The sequence below is a fragment of the Streptopelia decaocto genome (genome assembly GCF_964273445.1).
Source record: "Streptopelia decaocto genome assembly, chromosome: 1".
NCBI classification, from domain to species: Eukaryota; Metazoa; Chordata; class Aves; order Columbiformes; family Columbidae; genus Streptopelia; species Streptopelia decaocto.
The window spans coordinates 27,532,645-27,554,170 of NC_138663.1; the positions used below are offsets into that span (position 1 = coordinate 27,532,645).

Below are 21,526 nucleotides of genomic sequence, written 5' to 3' on the forward strand. Positions count from 1 at the left end.
ATGGAAAAATGAAAATACCTCCCCTTACTGAGGCACTCCGCTTTTCCTTCGTTTACTGAAAAACTGGCAAGAATACAGCCCCATTGGTATGAGCTGAAAGACATACACTTTTTGGTACATCCTAACATCTCTGAGAAAAGCTGTACAGGCTTCCAGAACATGGACCTAAAGCTTACATCTCAATTTAGACAACATACCAAGTAGGTATCTCACACTAGTATCTTATTTTTGCAGTACCCAAAGGACCACAATACCCTTCATTTTCTCAGCACATTAGCTCACCTGTGTGAATTCAAAACTTCCCATGCGATGTCTCAAAATATTAAGGCCATAGTTTACGTGAACAAAACGTAAATTCATGTTAAGCTCAAGTTGTGTGTTTGTAGAAATAGTGGAAATATACAAGACAGTACGCACTTACAGTAATACAGGCCTTCAGTTTTGTTTTGTTTTTGTTTTTTTTTTTTTTTAAATAATCTCAAAGCTAACGAGAAGTATGGAAACATTTGCCCTCCTTTTTGCCTCCCCTAAAGGGGATTCAACAAGAACAGAATCAATAGACAATTCAAGTGAACAACACTAATTTTTATTTGTAAGTGTTACAATACAGCCACCATAAAAAAAAAAAAAAAAAAAGAGCTGAACATTAGACTTGCATAGATTTTTTTATTTTTAGGCCAAAGACTCTCCATTCACTGTTTGGCACAATAATAACTAACAAGTTTTACTGTACATTTGTAATTCTCAAGAAAAGAAAGAGAACCACACATCTGGTTTATCTAGTAAGTAAAGCTAATACAGAGCTGTTATTTTATTTTCACTCGAATACTGGAAGTCTTCTGGGAAAGACTTCTTTGTACTTTGGTTAAAAACTTACAAATCAAAAATCAAAAGCCTAAGTATGATCCTTTTGCAGAATTACATTCTTGGAAATGCGTACGGTATTGTGTGCTGCGTCCCTCTGATAGAAGGCACAATTTTTGAAAAGAACATTCATGAAAAAACAGAACCCAGTTCTGAAAGGATAAGAGTGACACCCACTAACTTTATGAACTAGATGTGGGAATAGTCACTACCCAAAGAAGCCCTGTGTCAACAACAAGCAAATGATTACAGGCATCTTTTTTTAAGCTTCATTCTCCCTGAATCCTTGAGGTCTAGTGAACAAAACTGTATGTGACAGTAAAGCTGATCATTCTGTCTAAAGTGCTTGATGAAAGCAGGGAAACTATAAAAATGATACATTAGTGAAACTGGAAGTGGAAGAGTTAACATTTATCATACAACACAAGATAAACTGGAATATTTCCATTTTTACTTCTTCCATTAAGCAAGATACAACAAAAAGATCCTTCACGGTGAAGAGCTCCCTTAAAGTGTATATAGTTCATACCACATTTTTTCTTACATTTCTGGGATATGAAGTCACATGACATAAGACTCAGGAATAATATTCCAAAAAAGAAAGTATTATTATGGCTAAGAAACAAAGATTATGTAGCAAGTTTTAGTCACTCAAAACAAATCTTTGGGAAAATGCTATTTAATACTTTCAATAACTTTAAATGCCCCAACACTATATATTTTACAGTAGAAATGCAAGAGCCTTTGGAATGCAGCAACACCTGGTTGTGTGCACATCTTTTCTTAAGACATCATCTTTTTCTTACATTCCACTGAGCAGAACACCATCCCTTCCACTGGCATGAACTTCTGGCCAATTAGGCACTTGCTGCAACAGGAGCACAAGAAGCATTCCTGCGTAGCATGCCAGTTGAAGTTGTTGTATGTCACACGCTGAACTTCTGGATCTATAGCATTATGACAACCTTGGCAGATCTGTTTAGAAACAAAATGACACTTAAATGAAGCATACCCATCCTCTCTACAGGTCCAATAAAAGCTGGAATTCTTAAATGTTTTTTGAGGAGACAGATGTTAAAAGAAGCCTTGGAAATAAGCCTCCAGCTTTTGATTTTCCTTTATTAAAAATAAGCAGAGTTTCCAAACAAAATACAGCTGAGGACACAAAACAAAATAACAAAATACACGTGAGATGTTAATTGCTGCTGGGACTAAACTTAAATGATAAAATCTTGTTATGCCAAACAGCACAGGTTTTCATATATTAACCCATACGTTTGAATAGATGTTATAAATTTTCCTGGGCATTGACAGCTGTAAAGCAACGTCAAATAATTAAAGATTACTAAAAAGTTTTGCATTTAATTAAGCTTAAAATCTGGTTATCAAAAGTTAGATCTGAAGGAAGTTACTGTTTTAAGAGAAAAAAAAAAGAGCCTCTCCAAAAGGCAATTTGTCACACCTACCTCAGAATATTATTAACTGCCAGCTAGAGATCTTAGTTTTCCCCTCCATTAAGAGTATAGATGCACATTGGACTGAACTCCCAACTAACAGGTAGTTAACTGGTAGACATGAATGGGCCATTATCTCAGATTAGAGACAACTACCATCCTTTCCCAAACTTGTAGCTTTATCCCGACAGTCACTCTCCTTTATAACTCATGTGGTTAGAAATACAAAGAAACCAAGTACCTAGAATGCAGTTGCCACTACAGGCTTTTAGCAGACCAGCTGAAGTTGAATCCCACTGGTCTCAATGAACTATGATTGACACAAACTAAACATTTGGCAGCATTATTCATGTTCACCTACTTTACTACTCCAGTTACATAATACTGCTTCACCATTGGCAAAGCTAAAGGTATTTTCAGAACAGCCTCACCCCTGCCAGTGGCTTTTTTTCAAGTTTATGAACTGACAAAATACTTGTCTGTTTCTAAGGTTTTATTCAAAGGGGAAAAAGAAGATTGACTTGAGCCTAAACTTGCATTCAATTTATCCTCTGCAGATACTCCCACACTGGGAGAAAGGAGGAGCTTCAAGCTCCACAGATTTATGTTCCCTTCCTCACAGCACCAACATGTGTGGAAGGACCTTACCGCAGCGTGGTTCTTCACATAGCAGGGTTTGCAGACTGGCTTGTCATTCACCATTACATAGATTTCCCCAGCCAAAACGCAATCACAATCAAAACAGCAGAAGTGTTTCAGATGCCAGTTTTGACCTTCTGCTTGAGTATATTCATTGCTGAATATTAGCTATAAGGAAGACACAAACCGATATTAACATATGCATTTGAATAGTACTTATTTAAATAAAGCTAGCCTCAGGAGGTTTTGTAATTTCCAAGGAACTCCTGGTGATTTCACTGTTTCAAATGATGTCAACAACAAAAATGGATGCATTCATTTGTTAGACTGTTTTATTAAGAGCCAGTAGATGCAAAAGAAGCCAGGCAGGCTGTTCTCTGTATGCTGCACAAAGTGTTATTTAGTAAGGCGCTCCCCCTAGTGTCCTTCATGAGGAAAGAGCTGCATAACTGGACTTCATAGAAGAATTTGCACTCACATATTATATCTTATGTCCCCGTTGATTGCCCCAAAACCCCACTAAATCCAAAGCAAGCTATGGATCTTCCTGAATGTGAAGTGTCCATATTAGTTTCAGTTTCTTGCAACCACAATCAGCTAAAGCTGGTGAAGGCACATCATCTCCCTGCACTGAAATATTTCACTAAAAATCATATTCACTTCTCAGGGGAGCAAACTTGTGTGCTAAAACAAAGGACTAGAATATTTCCTACCTCGTCACATCCAGCACAGCGGGGCTTTTCGCTATCACAATAATGTCTTCCACAGTACAGGTTACCATTCTTCCAAAAATAGATCATATCTACTAGAAGTTCACTGCAGGTGCAACAGACAAAACAAGCTGGGTGCCACAATTTGTCATATCCAGCACGTTCTGCATAGACAGCTGGGTCACCTTCTTTCATGTTCAGTTTGCAGCGATAGCAGGACTGGAAAGAGGTTATTGCCAAGTTAAATAAGTCTTTGAAGAGGTACATTTATAGCAATTACATATTACTTACATATTTAATAAATCCCACCTTCCCAGACTGAAATTGAAGCATAAGTTTAGTCCTGTGATCAGATAGTAGTGTGACATGATGCCACAGTACAGATTTATCTAGGTAAGTTACAATGACGTACATGCTACTGACATTGTACTAATGGATTATAGTATTTTGCTATATTCACATTCTTACAGCTACAGCCCAGTTCTTAAAAAAAACCAAAACCAAAACACAACACCACACAATTAAATTCATGTTATGTTCTATTAGCCCTGCATACTCAAGAATAAGGAAAGAGTAATAAGAAGCCTTCCAAGCTGACTAGACTATCACTAGAATGTATGACAAGAAAATGGCTGTACTTATAGGTCATGAAAAGATCAAGCCATATCTGCATCACTAGTGAGAAAAAAAAAGTGTTAATATTGCAGACTCATTCTGTTTAAAGCTGCGTTCTAGCGATACCAGTCATTCATGGCTGTTGTCCAATAGCTGGTGATTAACCACTTTAGGATAGGGAGAGTGATTATAGAAAAGGGACCACAAAGTATATGAATACACTACACTGCAAGTAGTTCCAAAATGTTCATAGTCAGTCTTCTGCCCTCTACCTGCTTACAGAGAGGGTTTTGTCAAAAAAACCACAGGTGGCTTATGTTACTGAAACAAAAATTTTAATCTACAGTTTAATCACCAGCTTGGCATTTCCTGCAAATCCAGTTGGTCTGTGGACTGGGCTGAACATCCTGGGAGGGTTTTCTCTATGATTCACATCACTACAAGCCCAGCCATAAATAGCCTCAGTTTTCAATTGTGTTTGTTTTTATATATATACACACATGCACACACATCTATATATATATTTTTTAAAGTGTCTCAACTTTAGGCATACTGATCAGATCCCCACAATTTTTTCAGATAAGCATATTTCATGATAAACAAAGACAGACATCAAAAGGGGAGGAAGAACAACTTGGAAAAGAATGAAAAGGGAAGTATAAATATACATATGTATATAAAGCTTTTTGACTTTTCTTTCTACTTTAGACCTCCTATTCCAAGAGAAGTAAACTGGCAGGTTTAGTAGTTTTATAGACCCAGATCAGGACAAGACGGTTTACCTACCATTTGCAACACCCCCAGCCTAGATGCTTAAAAGGGACATAAAGAGATTTGCTTGTTTACAACATGAAAATATGCTGGATATCCATTTTTCTGTTATTCATTTTTTAATCATGGTGAAATAGATTTAATTTTTTAAACCACAATCAATTATTATTGGAATATTTACATTAATAGTGAAGACCTTGTTGTATAGGTGTTGGGTTTTTTTAAAGCCACGTTCAGAAGAACTGCAATCCATTCCTGTAATGAAAATAAATTTTTCAAGAGATTCTATTTGCCACAGCTACAGGAAAACATGCTTGCAGACTCAGTCTGAAAGGCAGTGAAGAAAATTTGGAGAAAAAAAGATTCGGCACTAACAGATAGAAAAAAGCATAGACAAGGACAATAATTCTTCTGCAAGGTATTTAAGAGCTCTTCTCTGTATTGGTTTATTTTGAACTGTTAAAAAAATAAAAAAAAGAAACAAGTTGAGATAATGCTACAGCATATAGCTGAGACTCAGTCACATTGCAGAAATCAGAAAAAAAAAAAAGTCACAATGGTATATCTAAATCCTGATTATTTAGTATCAACAATAGATAAGCAACTCAAATGTTAACTTACCCTATTAAACATTTCTAAGCCTCTTTCTAAATCACTGCACACAGTGATGAGATGCCTGGCCTTAACGCTAGGAGGCATATCCAGCTGCTCAAGCAGAGAAAACTTTGGAAGTACTAAACAGGTATAGTATAAAAATGAAGCGCCTTTTGATACAATTACTCAAGAGGACAGGGTAACTTCCGCCCTTGACTTAACAGAGTCAAAGTCAGTTGGCCAGTGGGGAACAATGCAGGGTGAGCAATTCTGCCTGTCCTTCTTGAGGAGGTAAGAGAAGAATTGCTGTGGAGAATCTGCAGTAACCCAGCAGAAGCAGCTGGGTTACACAAAATGACAGCAACCTAATCAAGCCACAATAAAATAACTTCAGTATGTTAGAATGTCTATGACAAGATAATGGCAAAAATAATTCAATAATTAATTTTAGAAAGTAGCTACAGGTAACCAAATGGCACAGCGTATGACAGATTGAGGTAAATGGGCATGTTCAAAGCTAAAATGTAAACGTTAATTTTATATTCCATATGAATTAAACCAGAAGTAATATCCTTTGTCAATTAAAAAAACAAATAACCAAAAAAACAGCAAAACAACACTAAAACCAGCACACAACATCCCTCAATACCACTGAAAACCAGACTTCAACTATGTTAAACTTTTATCTCTATTTAGAACTTGAATATGCATTTTCTGTAAGTAGCCTGGAGATGAATAACCTCAGGGATTCATACCTACGATATCAACATTTCTGGAAATTAAGTTACAGTAGCTTTTGCCACTCGGAAGGTCTGCCTTCACTAAACTAATGTTATTTCAGTAATCCTACCTCTATTTTGTATTCATAATTCATAGCAGAGACATGCATAGTAGAAGTTAGCAAGTTATGTCAGAAATACTTTATTAAGGCTATAGGTTTAGAAATATCAGTGAAAGCTAGGTTATTACAGATCTTATTTTTTGTTGAGCTATTACAAAGCAGAAATCAGATGCCAAAGAAAAAAAAATGGATAAAAGAAGAAAGATCCAAATATGAAAAGAAGGCTCATCAAAACAGCTGTTATACGGCTTGTCTTGTTGGAGATGCGAGAGAGAGGTGTTAATGTATTAGTTTTGTTTAATTTTAAATGCAATTTGTTAATACGTAATTCTGGTGCTCTTCCAAGAAAAAGAAGAAAATTGGCTTCTAAAATTAAACTAAACTAAACTACTCCAGAGGAAAAAAGTGTAGCAATTACTCCATAAAACTACACAAGTTTCTTGATTATTATTCTGCAAAAGCCACCCTGCTACACTCTATCTTCAAGATAACATGTTTTTGCAATAAGGATGAAAAGGTCACTTAAGAAGTTATTTGCTGCAATGCACTAAATACAGACAAAAACCAGGGTTTTGTGCAGACATTCACAATGTTTTCCAGTTCCCCTTCTTTCTTTCCCTCCCCAGATTTTCACCATTCCAAATTCACAAACAAGTTAATTGGGCTAAAATGACTAAAGAGAGCACTCAGATGGTACTATACGTTCTTGTTTTATCTTTCCTTTATTATACTTACATACTGAGATGCCTTCTGATCTGGGGACCTGTCCTCCATCGCTCCTACAGCAGCCGAAGTGCTTCTGTCACCATTGCTCACGTTATTCTTGTTGGCAGCTCTCGTTTCCGCCTCACCAGGGAGTTTGACATCTCCTACGCCAAGCGCCTCGTTTTTGTACTTCTTCACAAATTGTTCCATCTGCTTAACTTCGTTGGGGGAGAGCTCGTGGCATTTTGAAGGATCCTGATCGTGAGCAGGCAGCTGCTTGGCCAACTGCTTCTTCCTGTACTGGGCACCTTCCGAGCCAGCAACAGGCTGCTTCTCCTTGGGCAGCATCTGCATGTACTGCCTAGCCTGAACCAGGAGAAATTAGATATCAGATGCTGCTTCAACTACAGACCCGTCCTTTTAAGCAAACACCCAATTAAAATCATGTCTACTGTTGTTAGCGACAGTCAAATTTGTCAAAAATAAGGTTTTTTTTTTTCCATAAACATTAAGCTCCTGAAACACAGTAGATGGAGATAAAATACAGCAGATGCATTAATTGGCTTCTTCCCAGGGCAAAAGACAGGCTTCCTTTTAAGCCTCTCACAGAACAGAATTATTACTTCTCAGAGTAAACAATAATTAACATTTACAAAGCACCTTGTCTCTTCAAAGCTATCTTAAACTGCTGATCATCAGTAAAGCTTTAAAAAGTAGAGGCTGAAATAGTTTGCCTGGGACACACAGCTCACTGCAGAAATAATTCTAGTTGAATAAATAAGAAAGCTTTAGTTCTAATAAAACAAGTACAAGCCTAAAAATCAAAGTGGTAACTGAATATTAATTACCAATTGATTTAGACACACAAAGCTTGATTAATTCACTGAAAAAAAGAGATTTTGATAGGTAGATCAGAGATAATGTGACTCCAGCATGGATGACACAACACTGCAGTAGAGTAAATTAGCAATCAAAGTTTGAAAAGCAAAGCAAAATCCTCAGAAGGCTATCTACCATCTCATCTACTTCAGCTGAAAACATACTGGAAGAGAGCTCTTCTTTTAGATGTCAACACTGACCTTGTTCTAACCATATACAGTAAAAGCTATAAGCAAGACAGTGTTCCCCTTAACTTTAAACAATGACATAAATTGTTGTGGGGTTGTTCAGAGGCTTTTTTATTTTTTGTTTTTAAGGACACACTCCATGCAATTTTTTTTAAGTTTACTAAAAAAGGCAGGTTAGTGAAATTGCACTCTAGGGACTCGGCAAATAATTCTTAATCCTGTCTTTTAAAAAAAACTTCATCTCCCCAGTTCTCAAGAAGTTCCACAGAGAAGCATCCATATCTGCAAGGTGACACAGGCAACACTCATTAAGCAGGTACCATCTTTTCAGTTTTGAAGAGGGAAAAAAAAAAAGAGGCATACACAGAATGACCACAAGAGGCAAATTTATCCTTCGGGTAAGTTCTGCTTCTCTACCTCCCATCAACTCCTGCCTTGCACATGAAGAAGAGTTGAGTTGGACTTACAAGTGTCTGATTCTGCACAGGAGGAGCCCACTCATAAGTCACAGTATTGATGGATATGTTCTTTCTGGCTGGCACTGGATTAGTCAGTATCATTACATTACGTTTATACATGGGAATGCCATCACTCTTCAGCTTTGCAATAAGGGTCGTGTATTTTGTGTCTTCAAATAGTTTCCCCACTTTCCGATCTTCCTCATTGCTTGTGAGGACATCATGTTCTTCCTGGCCGCATTTGCAGTTGCGACATATTTTTCTGAAATTTATGGAAAGAGCAACAAAGTCACAGTCTCGGCTGAACATTACAACTTCCACCAGCTGCAAATATAGTAACCACACCACTGGGAACCCTAAGCCTTGTTTTCAGTGCTTTGATTAGAGAATATGCAAATTATTCTGCAACACATCAAACACCTCTTGAGGAGATTCTTTATTTCTCCTGTTGTATTACTTACATTATTTGTTCACAGAGATTGTGGTCAGACAGATATCAGTCAACTACACTAATGCATTTTGAATATGATGCTATATCATTCCTTCAGTTACATCTCAGCTGTGATCACACACATACACGTCCATTATCACCCACCTACCAGATTTAGTATGGGTAGTCACCCATGAGTTAACTTAAATGCATCCACATGATCCCCCCAGCAACCCTTTACTTGAGCTTTTAGATTTTCAGGTTCTCTTTACACACTCAAAAATTACACACACATTCTATACTATTCTCTTCATATGCACTTCACAGAGTTGCTCTCAAGTGGAAACAAATATTTCCTAGAAAGGAAAAAAATGCACACAGACAGATATACAGTGTAATTGCACCAAGCGCTGTTCAAAGTTCAGCATCTAAAAGAGAAGATGAAAGAAAAGCAAGAGGCTTATATGGACATAGCCTTTCAAACAGCTCTGAACCAAGTTAGAGGTACTCTGGCACATGCCGTACAGAAAATTCTCCCAGATATCATCCTTACAAGGTAGAAGGCCTTACTTAGATATAAATGGTATTCTTTGATATACAACACGTTTGAGCTCCTTTCATTAAGGGCTATTAGATAGCAATTTATTACCTTAATCATAATTAAACAATTCACATATAATAAACAGAACTTTGAATTAGACAAGCTAGCTTACTATTTATTAATGGCTCTCCCAGAGCTTCAGTTCAAAGCGGTCAGCCACAGTATAAGGAAATTAGTGAAGCCTTCTGGATCTCTAGAGCTTGAAAAGGAATGAGTAATATTTTATCCGATTATTTATTTTTCACATAGCAAATAGCATGAAACTACTACCTATAAAATGATTCTCAGCTCTGCTTCCCAAAACCCTCATATTGTTCTGCATCTTGCCTTCTAAAGTCTAGAAGGCAAGACACATACCTTACGGCATCTAACAGATGACAAGAACACGCAGACCCATTGGGTGGTGGAAAGGAAGGAAGGAAGGAAGGAGGATCTGCACAGAACAGGGCATGTGAAGTGATGCACAGCCAGCCCAAAGATACACACATACACCAGTTTTCCATGTGGGGTACAATCATTTCAGTGAGTGATGAACGCTGCCTGGTCATGTGATCATACAGCAACCATAATTCATGGAAACCTAAGCTATGAAGCCCACTCAAAATTAAAAATAGCTAACTCTGCGATAGAAATGAGCCACTCCACTCTAAAAATAACAATGAAATTAAGAACCTTAAGCAGAATAGACTTCGCTTTGCAACACATAAAAGCATAGAGAGTCAATAAGTGAAGTGCAGGCTGTCTGACAGCTTGCATGACTTCCAACTCATTTCCACAACAGGAAAGATGCACAGAATGTCAAAGCTGGTATTCATTTGGACACCTAGTAAACACTGAGCACTTTGCAACCTCCCAACTTAGCAAACCATGAACTAGCATCACCCATTATGCCTAAACACTGTACTATTAATCTCATGCACTTGCAACATAAAATTTTGTAAGGTCTTCAGCACCAATCTACATGAGTCCTTTACTTAACTAATACTTAGAGGCTATTTAATATATTAATAAAGCAATTTATACTTCACTCTGCTCATCTTTTAAGGTGTGCATGTGATCATACCTTATTACCAACTCTCAATCATGTCATCTTTGAGATCCAACACTAGGTCACAGAAACAGACCTTATTTTTAGCAGGTTTAATTAATTATTGCATGATGATCATCATGCAGCTATATGCCTCACAGCACACATAAAACTTATACTCAAGTAGTTAATCTATTTGAATAATATTATGGCTTAGCAGCTATTTTCTTCACTTTTTCAACTTAAGCAACAGTATGCCCCAGTTTTACCCTTGCCTCTTTACAGGATGTAATCTAATAACATTGGTGAACAGACAGACATGCTCAGTCAACCTGCACACTAATGCAAGTATAGTCTCACTGCCCAGAACTGCTCTGCTTGCAAAACAGAACTCAGTAAGAACAATTCATATTGCCGTACTCTCTCCACTCTGTACAGTGCCCAACCACAGCAAAGCAGCATCGACAGCCTGCAGAGAACAGATCATTCCCAACAAGCTAGAAGAACACCCTGACTCAATTGCTTTTATCTTCCTCAGTTTCACCTTGAAGGCTTAACTTGTTTCACTAATTCCAGGATCCTTGAGATTTTCTGTCTTCCTGAAAAATAGATTAACAGATACTTGCAAAGAAGTGAAAGCACACAGCTTGTCCTCAGGTCCTTGCTGGGTCCCACTGTGAAAACCAGCATAGAACTACTGTGCTTTATACTTGCATTGAAAAGAATGAGATACTCAGTAATCTCCCCCACCCCAGACTTACTTAGATGATTGTGTACATTTCAGTGTAATGTTACGTACTTGCTCCTTCAAGATAAAGTGATTAACTCTTTGCCTACATGGAATTTGTAGGAAGGTGTTATAGGGGCTATGTTACAAAATTACAAGTGTAGTAGTGGCCCTGGCTTGTGGATACTTAAGTCTCCAAATGCAGAAAACAATCCATAAAGAATGCAGAGACTGCTGAGTCACAGCTGATGTCACCATAACTCAGTAAATCGAAGGAAAATCCCTGAGGCTGTTGCCATTTCCCCTGCTCCTCAAGGCTCCCCTGGATCTCAGCCACATGAAGATATCTGTACACCGCTAACAGCCAAAAAAAGTTTCCTGTCCTGATTTATAATCCCTTTTCTTGAATAGTTTCCAGTCCTAAAAGATATCCACTTGACATTTACACACATAACTCTTCCTGCAGAGTACTGTTCACAATTTAGTCATCCCTTCTTCCACTGAGTTGCCACATCAGAGCCCTGTTCATTAGTCACTGTCCCTTCTGCAAAAGGGATGTGGTCAATTACTTAGAATAGGTCAGCTGGTCATTTCTTTCACTACAATACAGCTGTATCACTGAAGTGACCCACTTCACAAGTCCGTCTGAAAACTGATGCTTTTTGTTGTTGTTGTTGTTAAAGCAAATACCTGACATGTACCAGCAAAACCAGTTGCTGTTATATGTTTGTCTGAGTGTATGTACACATGTGTATTTTTGTAGACTTTATCTCCCTTGGCTCTATCAAGAAGACAGGCAGTGACAATTTCTTGTTCTCTCCATCTGAATTGCTGAAAAGATTTTCCCTTCACTTGAGGACATTCAGCAAGAATCTACTGAAGGAGACACTAAGGACTCCAACTTCTGTGTTCATAGCCCTGCCCTCAGAACTTCAAAGGAGAGAAATGTTCCTCCAGCCAAATCTCAGCAGTTTGGGAAGCTTTTCTCATTCAAAACATGGAAGATGGGGAGGAAGCTTCAAAAATTTATGGAACTAAAAGTTGCATATCACTGTAAAAGACCGATCTAGCAGATTGTACCTTGCTTCCAGGTCTTGGGTGGTTTGAAAGAGGAAGAAGGAAGGTAAACAGATTGCACCCTCTCTCCCAAGCTGGTGAATTCCTGTGTCCTGGATGTCTACTGGCAGCGAGGATCAGAGACTTCCAGTTCCTCCTGCAAAACCAAATGTCAGCTATCTCCTACTTTATCTTTTGGTGTATGGGAAGGAAAAATAATTCTGATCATGACTCTTCCTACACTGGCTTTGCAGTGGCTCTTAGTGACAAGAGGTGGCAGCCACAAGCACAGAAAAGCCCTCAACAAATACCTGGCGAATCCTAACTGTGCCTCAGTACTTGTCCATCAGCTGTAATATCAGAAAATGTGAAAGCAAATGTAAAGCCCTTCCTGCCTTTCAGAGATTGTACCTGTGCAGAGAAGCCACATGCTGAAAAAGGTCACTCCCAAGCTTAAAATTCTTGTCTTCAGAAGCTTTCCAGTACCTTGGGAAGCCACACCAGTGACAATTTTTTCTTTCCAGTATATACATGAACAAGATAAACCAGAACATTCCCTCGTGCTTTTCACAGCTTCTGACTTTGCTTTCCCACACCTCCCTCTAGTGAGAGATTCCCAAAGAGCAAACACATACCTTAACAGCAGCCTCTTACAGCCAGCCTGCCCTCCTAAATGTGTGGAGGCTGTTCTGCAGACTGAAAGAAGTCTAACACCCAAACCGAGAAGACCCTGCCTGCTGCCACTGCTACACAGGTAATTGTTCACCACTCGGCTACTGTTATAGACCACAGCTCTCATCATATTCATTTTGTGTTCAGCTCACAACACTGAGGCTTTCAGAACTTCAAAATTTAGGAACAAATTTTAAAGAGGGCTTTGTTTACCACTATTTCTGTACTAGCCCAAATTAACAACTCTGCACCTATATAACCATCCCACACACTGTGCCAAGAATTATAGCACAAAGTGCTTAAAGAGCACTTGCCACCCCAGAAGAGGCATTTTTCCAAACACTCCCATTATAGAGAACAGTGTAGGAACTCCACATAAAACCCTGCTACGAGATTGGTATACTTGGATTTCTTTGCATTTTCCAATCTGACTTCCCCAAAAGGCAGAGTAGAGAGGCTCCTTCATGCAGAAACACACAGAAATAACAACTAGCTCTTTGAGGTACTACCAGAACTTTCCTATATCAGACCAAGGAACAAGAATTACATGATCTGTTGAAGCTCCTGAGCTCCACCCAGGAGAGGGCAGCGTCACTCTTACACAGAGCACAGCAAGGGCTGCAGCCTGGCCCTGCTGCAAACACAACTGCTGCCTCACCTACCGTGCTGGGTCCAGTGGCACCCAGGTACCTTTCTTCATAGTGCTCATATGGTGCATGTCTTGGACACGTGGCTAAACCAGCACTGATACCACTTGCTATTGCTGAGCGGTGCTTGCACAGTGTCAGGGCTCCTTTTAGGACTCTGCTCTTACTTCAGCAAGTAAACTGGGGTGGGAAAGAAGGTGGTAGGAGGCACAGCTGACTGAGAGGAAGCACAACTGACTCTTAATTGGCCAGAGGGATACTCCATACCATTCAACGTCATACTCAGCAATAAGATAGGGTAGAGGATGAAGAAGTAGGGTTTCCAACTTCCAATGTGGCCATTGCTCGGAGACTGGCTGAGCACCAGTCTACTGGTGGGATGTGGCAAATGAATGCTTTTGCAACATTTCCCCCCGCCGCCAGCTTTTTCCTTCACCTGTTCAACTGACTATTTCAACCCGTGAGGTTTCTCACTTTTGTTCTTCCCTTTTTCTCCTCCACCCTGCTGTAAGGGGACAGAGAACAAGCAGCTGCCGTGGGTGCTTGGCTGCTGGCTGCGGTTAATGCACCATAGTGATCCTTCCCAACTTGTAACAGCTTCTCTAACTACAACTCCTATTTCAATACCTATTACCTACAGAGAAGAAAAAGCGAAATTGGTGATTTAACTTGAAGTACTGATCATTCATGTTATAAAAACAATATTCAGTCTACTTCTGCTACAGTTTGCCTCTATTTATGAGTTTCAGATTTTAAGGCTAACATGACTAGGTGAACAGCTATTTAGGATCCATTCCTTTCTGTTCAAGAGGTAGAATCCTGAAATCTTGGTATCATGCAAAGCATATATTTTTTTTCCTTTGAAAACTGTTAAAAATTATTTCAGGCTTCAGATTCACACCCTTCCTGCACCCAGCAGAAACAGCTGTTTTCTGACCCATGCTTGAATTGCCTCAAATGGCTAACTTTTCCTCTATTTCAAATGTATGTGCTACATTTGTGTGACAGCTAGAAGATGCTTCTCAGACTACTTCCACCCACTTTCTATATCAATTACCTTTCCAAATTAAACCTTAACTAAACAGCCACTGGCGTTATGCCTTTTTCTTTCTTGCTATTTAATCCACTGCCATCTACAGGCTCTTACTTTTCAGGACAGACAGTGTTCAGGACCTGGCACAATGAGCCCTAACTGCAGGAACACTGTGAAACGTGTCTAAAGAAAAATATACACATAAACCTCCTAATATACACACCAAAGCAGACACATTCCAGCCTGCTAAACATGCAATTATGTGACTAAATAACTTCAGACATTTTATATCTTCTTATCGCAAATTCTTCCCTGTTGAAGAACAAGCTAGTAATTACCAGGTCTCTTAATAACAGGAACTAAGAAAAAGACGACAAAAAGGAAGAGTTAAGAAAAAGTTAACTGGCTTAGTCTTTTTTTCTCCCCCCACTTGTGATTTCCTTATTTATCACACTGGCCCTAAGCAAAGATCTTTCTCTCAAGTAGGAAGTGACATAATTTCTCATATAACCATCGATAAACAACACTATTTACTCCTGCAAAAATTTTTATCCTGTTTTAACAAATTACCCACACATGTTACCTATGTTCTGTTTTTCTAGTATCTCTGCACAAGCCCCCTCAGTGACTATCTGTACACCGAAAAAAAAAATAAAAATCTTTTCATAATCTAATAATTTCTTCTATCTTTAGGTGATCAAGTTTGGTTATTAGTGTACTACCACTTCATGCTCCTTGTCATAATTTATAAGTTGTTTTTATAGTTATGTATTACAGATATGTAACTGAAGCTATATCTTCACCAACTATAGCAAATGTTTGCTGTGGTCTGTTTGTCTGTTTTTTCTCTAAACTGAGTCTCAGCTGCAGTCAAATACTTAGGTAAAGATGTAAAAGTCTCCTAGGCCTTATTTGTACCTGATGATACTCTGGCTGGGATGTAAAGACTACCTTAAAGAACCTCACAAAATAAAACCCTACTGCAGATACAGGTATGACAGTAGCTAAATAGCATTGTTGAAATATAACTTTCATTGCTAGCATGTGTTAGTGCACATGTATGTCCTGTGCAATCTGCTACCTTTAAGAGTATTTTTTTTTTCTAATAAATCCGAATCACTAGGCTGTACCTTAAAACACAACCAGTATAATCAGTGAACTGAGCTGTTAAGGTTTCAGTAAGACAAGAAAAGTCTTAATGGAATATAAAATTTATGCAGAAGTAACAGCACAGACTACATCATATTTACCGCAAATATCATCAGCTCTTACTGGTTTAGGAACAGTGCATCACCCAAGGCCAAGTACTATCTAACTTGCTTGAATTATGGCACCTCTTTCCCCTCCAAGTAATTTGTAGGTGTATACGAAGTTTCAATATCTTTGCAACATAGTGTTACCTAAAATCTGAGATCAAGGTGTATGCCTTTGGTCAGGAGCTGAGAAAGCATTTTATTACTGAGATAAAACACACTTCTTCCCCATCATCTCTCTTACTGTAGGGACAGAGATGTTTTCACAAACCTGCTTCAACTGTTCATTAAGCTAAAGCAAATGCTTCGGTAGAAGTACCAGTGCAAATGAAAGGTACGTTCACAAGTGATGGCATACTTAAACACTCTGTTGTGCAGCTGAGAAGCTCTGGCCCTGAATCTAGACACAGTCTCTTTAAAGCATCTGAACAGTTTAATTGAAAGAGAGAATAAAATCAGTTACTTATACATTTGCATACACACGCCCAAATCTGTAGTGGTGAGTCACAGCTTAAGGGACACCTGACGCAACTTACCTCCAGAAATGAAGCTCAAATCCTTCACACTTATCCTTGCATTTTAAACAGGGGGCACCAAATCCTTGCTCATGGCCCAAGCCCATCTATGTAAAAAAGCAAGAAGAAAACTACAGTCAGCTTCAAGAAATATGTTGCATGAATGATGTTACTGCTGCCCTTATGATCTGCAATCCACAACTAAAGGTAAAGATTAAGCATTTGACTAAACTGACATCAGGACGTTATGTTAGGGTCCAATCACCTTTCTATTGTACCTACATAAGTGACAGCGTTTGCACAAACCTGTTTGTAGGGCTGAGCTAGCAGGCAGAAAGTTAGCCTTAGCCAAAACTAAGTATTTTTGTGGTGACTTGTCTCCCCAGCCCAGCTCTCTGCAAGTTTCACACAAGGGAGGAAGCAGATTCTTTTCAGCCCTGACTTAGGTCTGTGGCTGTGAAACCACAGCAAGTGAGGCCATAAGACCAAGTCAGAGGACATTTAATCCAGCTGTTAGGACAAAGTTATTTGCAGAATATGATTTGGCAAGATGCAAGAGATCAAGAAATAAGCAGATGCCACATTCATATGCACTAACCTGAACATCGGACAGGAATAAAGAAAACATCTTAGACATTAGTCTAATATTCCCAAGTCTGTTTGAGACTACTCTGATAGTGACTGAAAGCGGAACATAACCTTTACAATTATGTTTCAGCTGGACTAATACCAGCTTACTTTCCAAGGAGAAAGAGAAACAACACCGTTAGTGAAAGCAATGACCATAAATGATATGCAAATGGTTTCACTGTGAAAAGATTAAAAGGGCAGACGACCATAATGCAGGGGAAATATGAGAGAACATAAAAACCCGTGCACAGTAAAGGCCAGTATTCACACAATATATCAATACATCAGCACATTTAACTGATTAACAGCCACTGGAAGTTCAAGGTGAAAAATAAGACACCAAGCTCTATAACATATGAATCCATGTTCCATGGTAAATTTTAAATGCCCTACTCCAGCTCTTTAAACCTTTAGGGAACATTGCTCTTAAATCAGACAGATGAAGGACCATGGAACTGTAGTCACGGCCTGGTGTGCAGGTTCATGCCCAACACGTGGAGGGGACCCATCCCACCCTCCCACCACTGCTCCAGCAGTATGAGGAGCACTCCCAGTGAGCTGTGGGCAGATGCAGCGGGAGGGATGGTCATCACAAAGGGGACAACTCACCTCCAGTCTGCCTTTTACCATGAATGGAAAGTGAGCTAGAGCTGACAAGTCCTGGTACTAACCTTAGTTCTCACAACAATAATGCAATGTCAGGGTTAATTAGATTTTGTGATACAGTTTTGTTATTAGGAAGTTTCCAATATACGCCAAGAAGCCATACTACTTTTGTTGTACATACAAGGACATAAACAGCTAAGCTTTCAACTTGTTTCTGTCTAAAATGAAGGAACACATTCACAAACCATTTGCTCAACAAAAAGCACATGCAGATGCAGGGAAGACTATAGTCTTAGTCATTTTATAATTTGAAGGAACATTGCTCCTGGGGACATTATAAAACCTTCCTGCAGATTATGGGCTATTTAGCGAGAGGAGATACTTCTGCAGCTATTAATCCCTGCTTTCAACTGCAGGGATACATAGAGGGACATGAAATTATTTCTTCCTTTCTTATCCAGAAGAAGAAGTACAAGCCTGCTGTGATCATAGTGACATCTTTATCAGCCTAAAGGCTCAATTTCACATTCTAGAGGCATCAACTTAAAGCCAGAGCATCAGACACCTAAAATAAACATAACTTTATGGTTCTGTTTTATCAGCTACAATTTTGACTATGTTGGATATCTAAAGCTAACAGGTTAATAAAATCTGATCTCTATTGATGGGTGTTTACAAGGGTCTTCTCATGTGGAATCCAGAGTCCCATCATACACACACTGTACCTCATACACACACCCCCTACATCAGAAAACAACAAAGCGCTCTTGTCAGGTCACACACAAACAGAAGAAAATGTTGGCCAGGATCTTCTGTAAAGAGAAAGAGGAAGCTAGAGCAACACACAACTTTTTTTTTTTTTTATTCAGGACAGTTTGGTTTTTGGTTTGGGTTCATTGTTTGGGGTTTTTTGGATTTTTTTTGTTTGTTTTTTTCCAGACTCCCTAGGAAGCTTTTAAAATTAAAAAGTGCTTGTATTGCACCCTCCCTCCTGCCCCCGCAAAAGCCAACATTAACTCTCTAGCTGCCAAGTTCAGCTACAAACTGGCATTACTTACAAAAAATGCTTGGGCTCTCCCCTCCTTTGAAAAAAGGAGGAAGGGAGAGAAAGAGCAATAATGATAATTTTATTAGCATTGTAATTTGAAGGGTTAGAAACCTAGGATCATTTGTGTATAGAGCTATCAAGCAGTATACAGATAAACAGCCTTAACATTTCCAGAATACCCAAAATAGAATCTGAAATGCAAGAAGATTAAAATGCTTTTCGTGATTTTTTAATATATAATTTCCAAGCCTCTTAAATGTTAAGGGTTCAAGCTAAAAATACCTCTCCAGAAGCAAATTAAGGAGAGGAAATATGTGCTGTCTAAAAGCTCCACCCAAAACACACTCCCTTTCCAGTCTAGATGGACAACAACCAGCCAGCCTACTTGCGTCTTCACAACCAGCAGTCTTGGCATTGGTTTCTTCAGAAACACAAGATTCTGCATTCCCTTTCCAGTAATAAAGTGCACATCATTCAATAAATGCCTGTGCAGTTTAAGACAAATAAACTGAATTAGCAAAGATAGACTTGTTTTGAAACATTTCTCAGTCTGCTGCAAAAGAGAGAGAAGGGAATGACCTTTCCATATGCAATGTCTGGTCACCTTATGAAAAAAGGGGCACATTGAGAATTGAATTAGACAACTCCAGATGCATGCACAACCTCTGCCTTTGTTCTGATGGAGAAACTATGTGGTTACTTGCCAAAAATCTGTATAAAACAACAATAGAGTCAAACCCAAAAGCACTGTGTGCGCTATCTAAAGATCAAGTCTCTGCCTGTCAAATATCCCTCCACAGTGCTGTAACAAAACCTGCTTCAGCAGCAAGGAAGTATCAGTCTCAGAAGTGATCGTTTTCTCTTCAGCAGCTGATTCTGCTGTAATTTGGGAAATTCAGAGAGCCTAAAGCCCCAGTGTGCTTCTTCATTGCTCCTGCCTATGTTTATTCCCCAAGCCTTCTGAAGGACACAGCTCCATGCTGGGGCACCCAGAGATGCAGCACAGGCTGAGCACACCCTGGAGCAGGAATGCATGTCTGGGAACAGAAGGGAATCCATTTTCCCCATAAACTGAGTTATGGGAGAAATAGCACAGACAGGTCTGCTGAAATTCTGCCAGAAGAAGGTTCCTGCCTGTCTACTGCCATTAATTTTCATTTTACAGAAAAAGCTATCCAAAACCATCTGGTATTACTAACATACCCAATAGACTTAAACAGGCTGAGTATAGAAGATGATAGCAATAAGATTGAGATCATCTGTTGCATGCTGCTTTCAAGATTAAAGAGTCTTCAAGGGCAAAGAATTTTAAATGGTTACAGTTAAAATGAGAATCAGCAAAAGACTGCCTCTTTTCAGTTCAGACTGGAACTCCGTGTCAAGAGTTGTCTGTCTTTATATTATGGTAGAAGCTTACTGTCACCTTAAAAATCCAAATGGCCCAATTCAACTGTCTAATAGTTTGTTCAGATGTAGAATGGAAACACAGTAGTTACTATGAAATAGTTTAAACCTGGATTATCAGAAGTGTTTATTGTTAAGTTTATTGAACACCGAGAATGAAAGTCCAACAAATGCCGTTTCTTCCTCCTATTAATTTAAATCCTCTGGCAAACACTGAAATCCTGTTTTGTTGCAATTTTAGAACACTAATTTGGGAATTTGTATTTCTGTAAATACAGTAGACTTCACAGAGCACCAGACAAAACATCTTCCACATGGGATGCTATGAAAGAAATTCATTGAGGCAAATAGACTATGCACATAGAGGTAGATGGCCAGTTTAGTCTCCACATTGATACAAATGTAATTATATTTGGTCGGCTGCAGTTTCTCTTATATGATAAATATAGATAAGTTTAACAAGTTTGCTTCTACATGGAACAGATTGTGCCACAGCTCAGAGCTCTGGAAAAAAAAAAGTGTTGTGATAAATGGAGGATTAGACTTTTAATAGTGTAATGTCACAGAACTCAAGGTTATTGTTGACAGTTACAGGGAAAACAAAGATAAGGCCTAAGAAATCTTAGGTAAATTAAGACATAAGACAGAGCAGTAGTTTTTGAAGCTTGCTTATACTTGCTTTTAATGAGCACAGACTATTTTAAGTTGCAAGGGCTCTCTGGAGGTCACCCAATTGCCCACAAAGAGCAAGTACAACAAAATCAGATTTGCCGAGGGCCTTGTCTAGATGCAGATTCAACATCTTATTATGATGCTGGACCACAGAGAAGAAATAAAATCTGTACGTTTGATCAGAATATCTCACATTGCAGCTTCTGCCCACTCTCATATTATGACTATACAGTGACTACAGTCCAATTCTGTATTTTCTGTTCACTCTCACGGAGCAGCTGGGCACAAATGATATCAAGAACATCCTGGCAGTTCAACTGGAAGTCTTCATTTTAATAGTTACAATTTAATAGTCATCATACCTAGTACTAATCTAGCCCTCAAATAAAGCAACCTGCTCTGACATTCCTTCCCCTTTACAAAGGTCTCCTTCCCACAAAACTTTTACTTCTTCAGTCCCACCAAAAGATCAGAGCTAACTTGGGTC

The 21,526-nt window shown here is 38.7% G+C and overlaps 1 protein-coding gene across 1 annotated transcript in view; it reads right to left on the reverse strand.

Moving 5' to 3' along the window:
- Positions 1–564: 564 nt before the first annotated feature.
- TES (testin LIM domain protein) overlaps positions 565–21,526 on the reverse strand; it is a 28,490-nt gene continuing 7,528 nt past the window's right edge. The window contains exons 2-7 of the mRNA XM_082076071.1: positions 16,701–16,786; positions 8,728–8,980; positions 7,224–7,559; positions 3,671–3,886; positions 2,967–3,125; positions 565–1,839 (exon numbers count right to left, since the gene is read on the reverse strand). Of these exons, the coding sequence (XP_081932197.1) occupies positions 1,648–1,839; positions 2,967–3,125; positions 3,671–3,886; positions 7,224–7,559; positions 8,728–8,980; positions 16,701–16,786 (1,242 nt within the window). The 3' untranslated portion in view covers positions 565–1,647. The remainder of the gene's footprint in view (positions 1,840–2,966; positions 3,126–3,670; positions 3,887–7,223; positions 7,560–8,727; positions 8,981–16,700; positions 16,787–21,526) is intronic.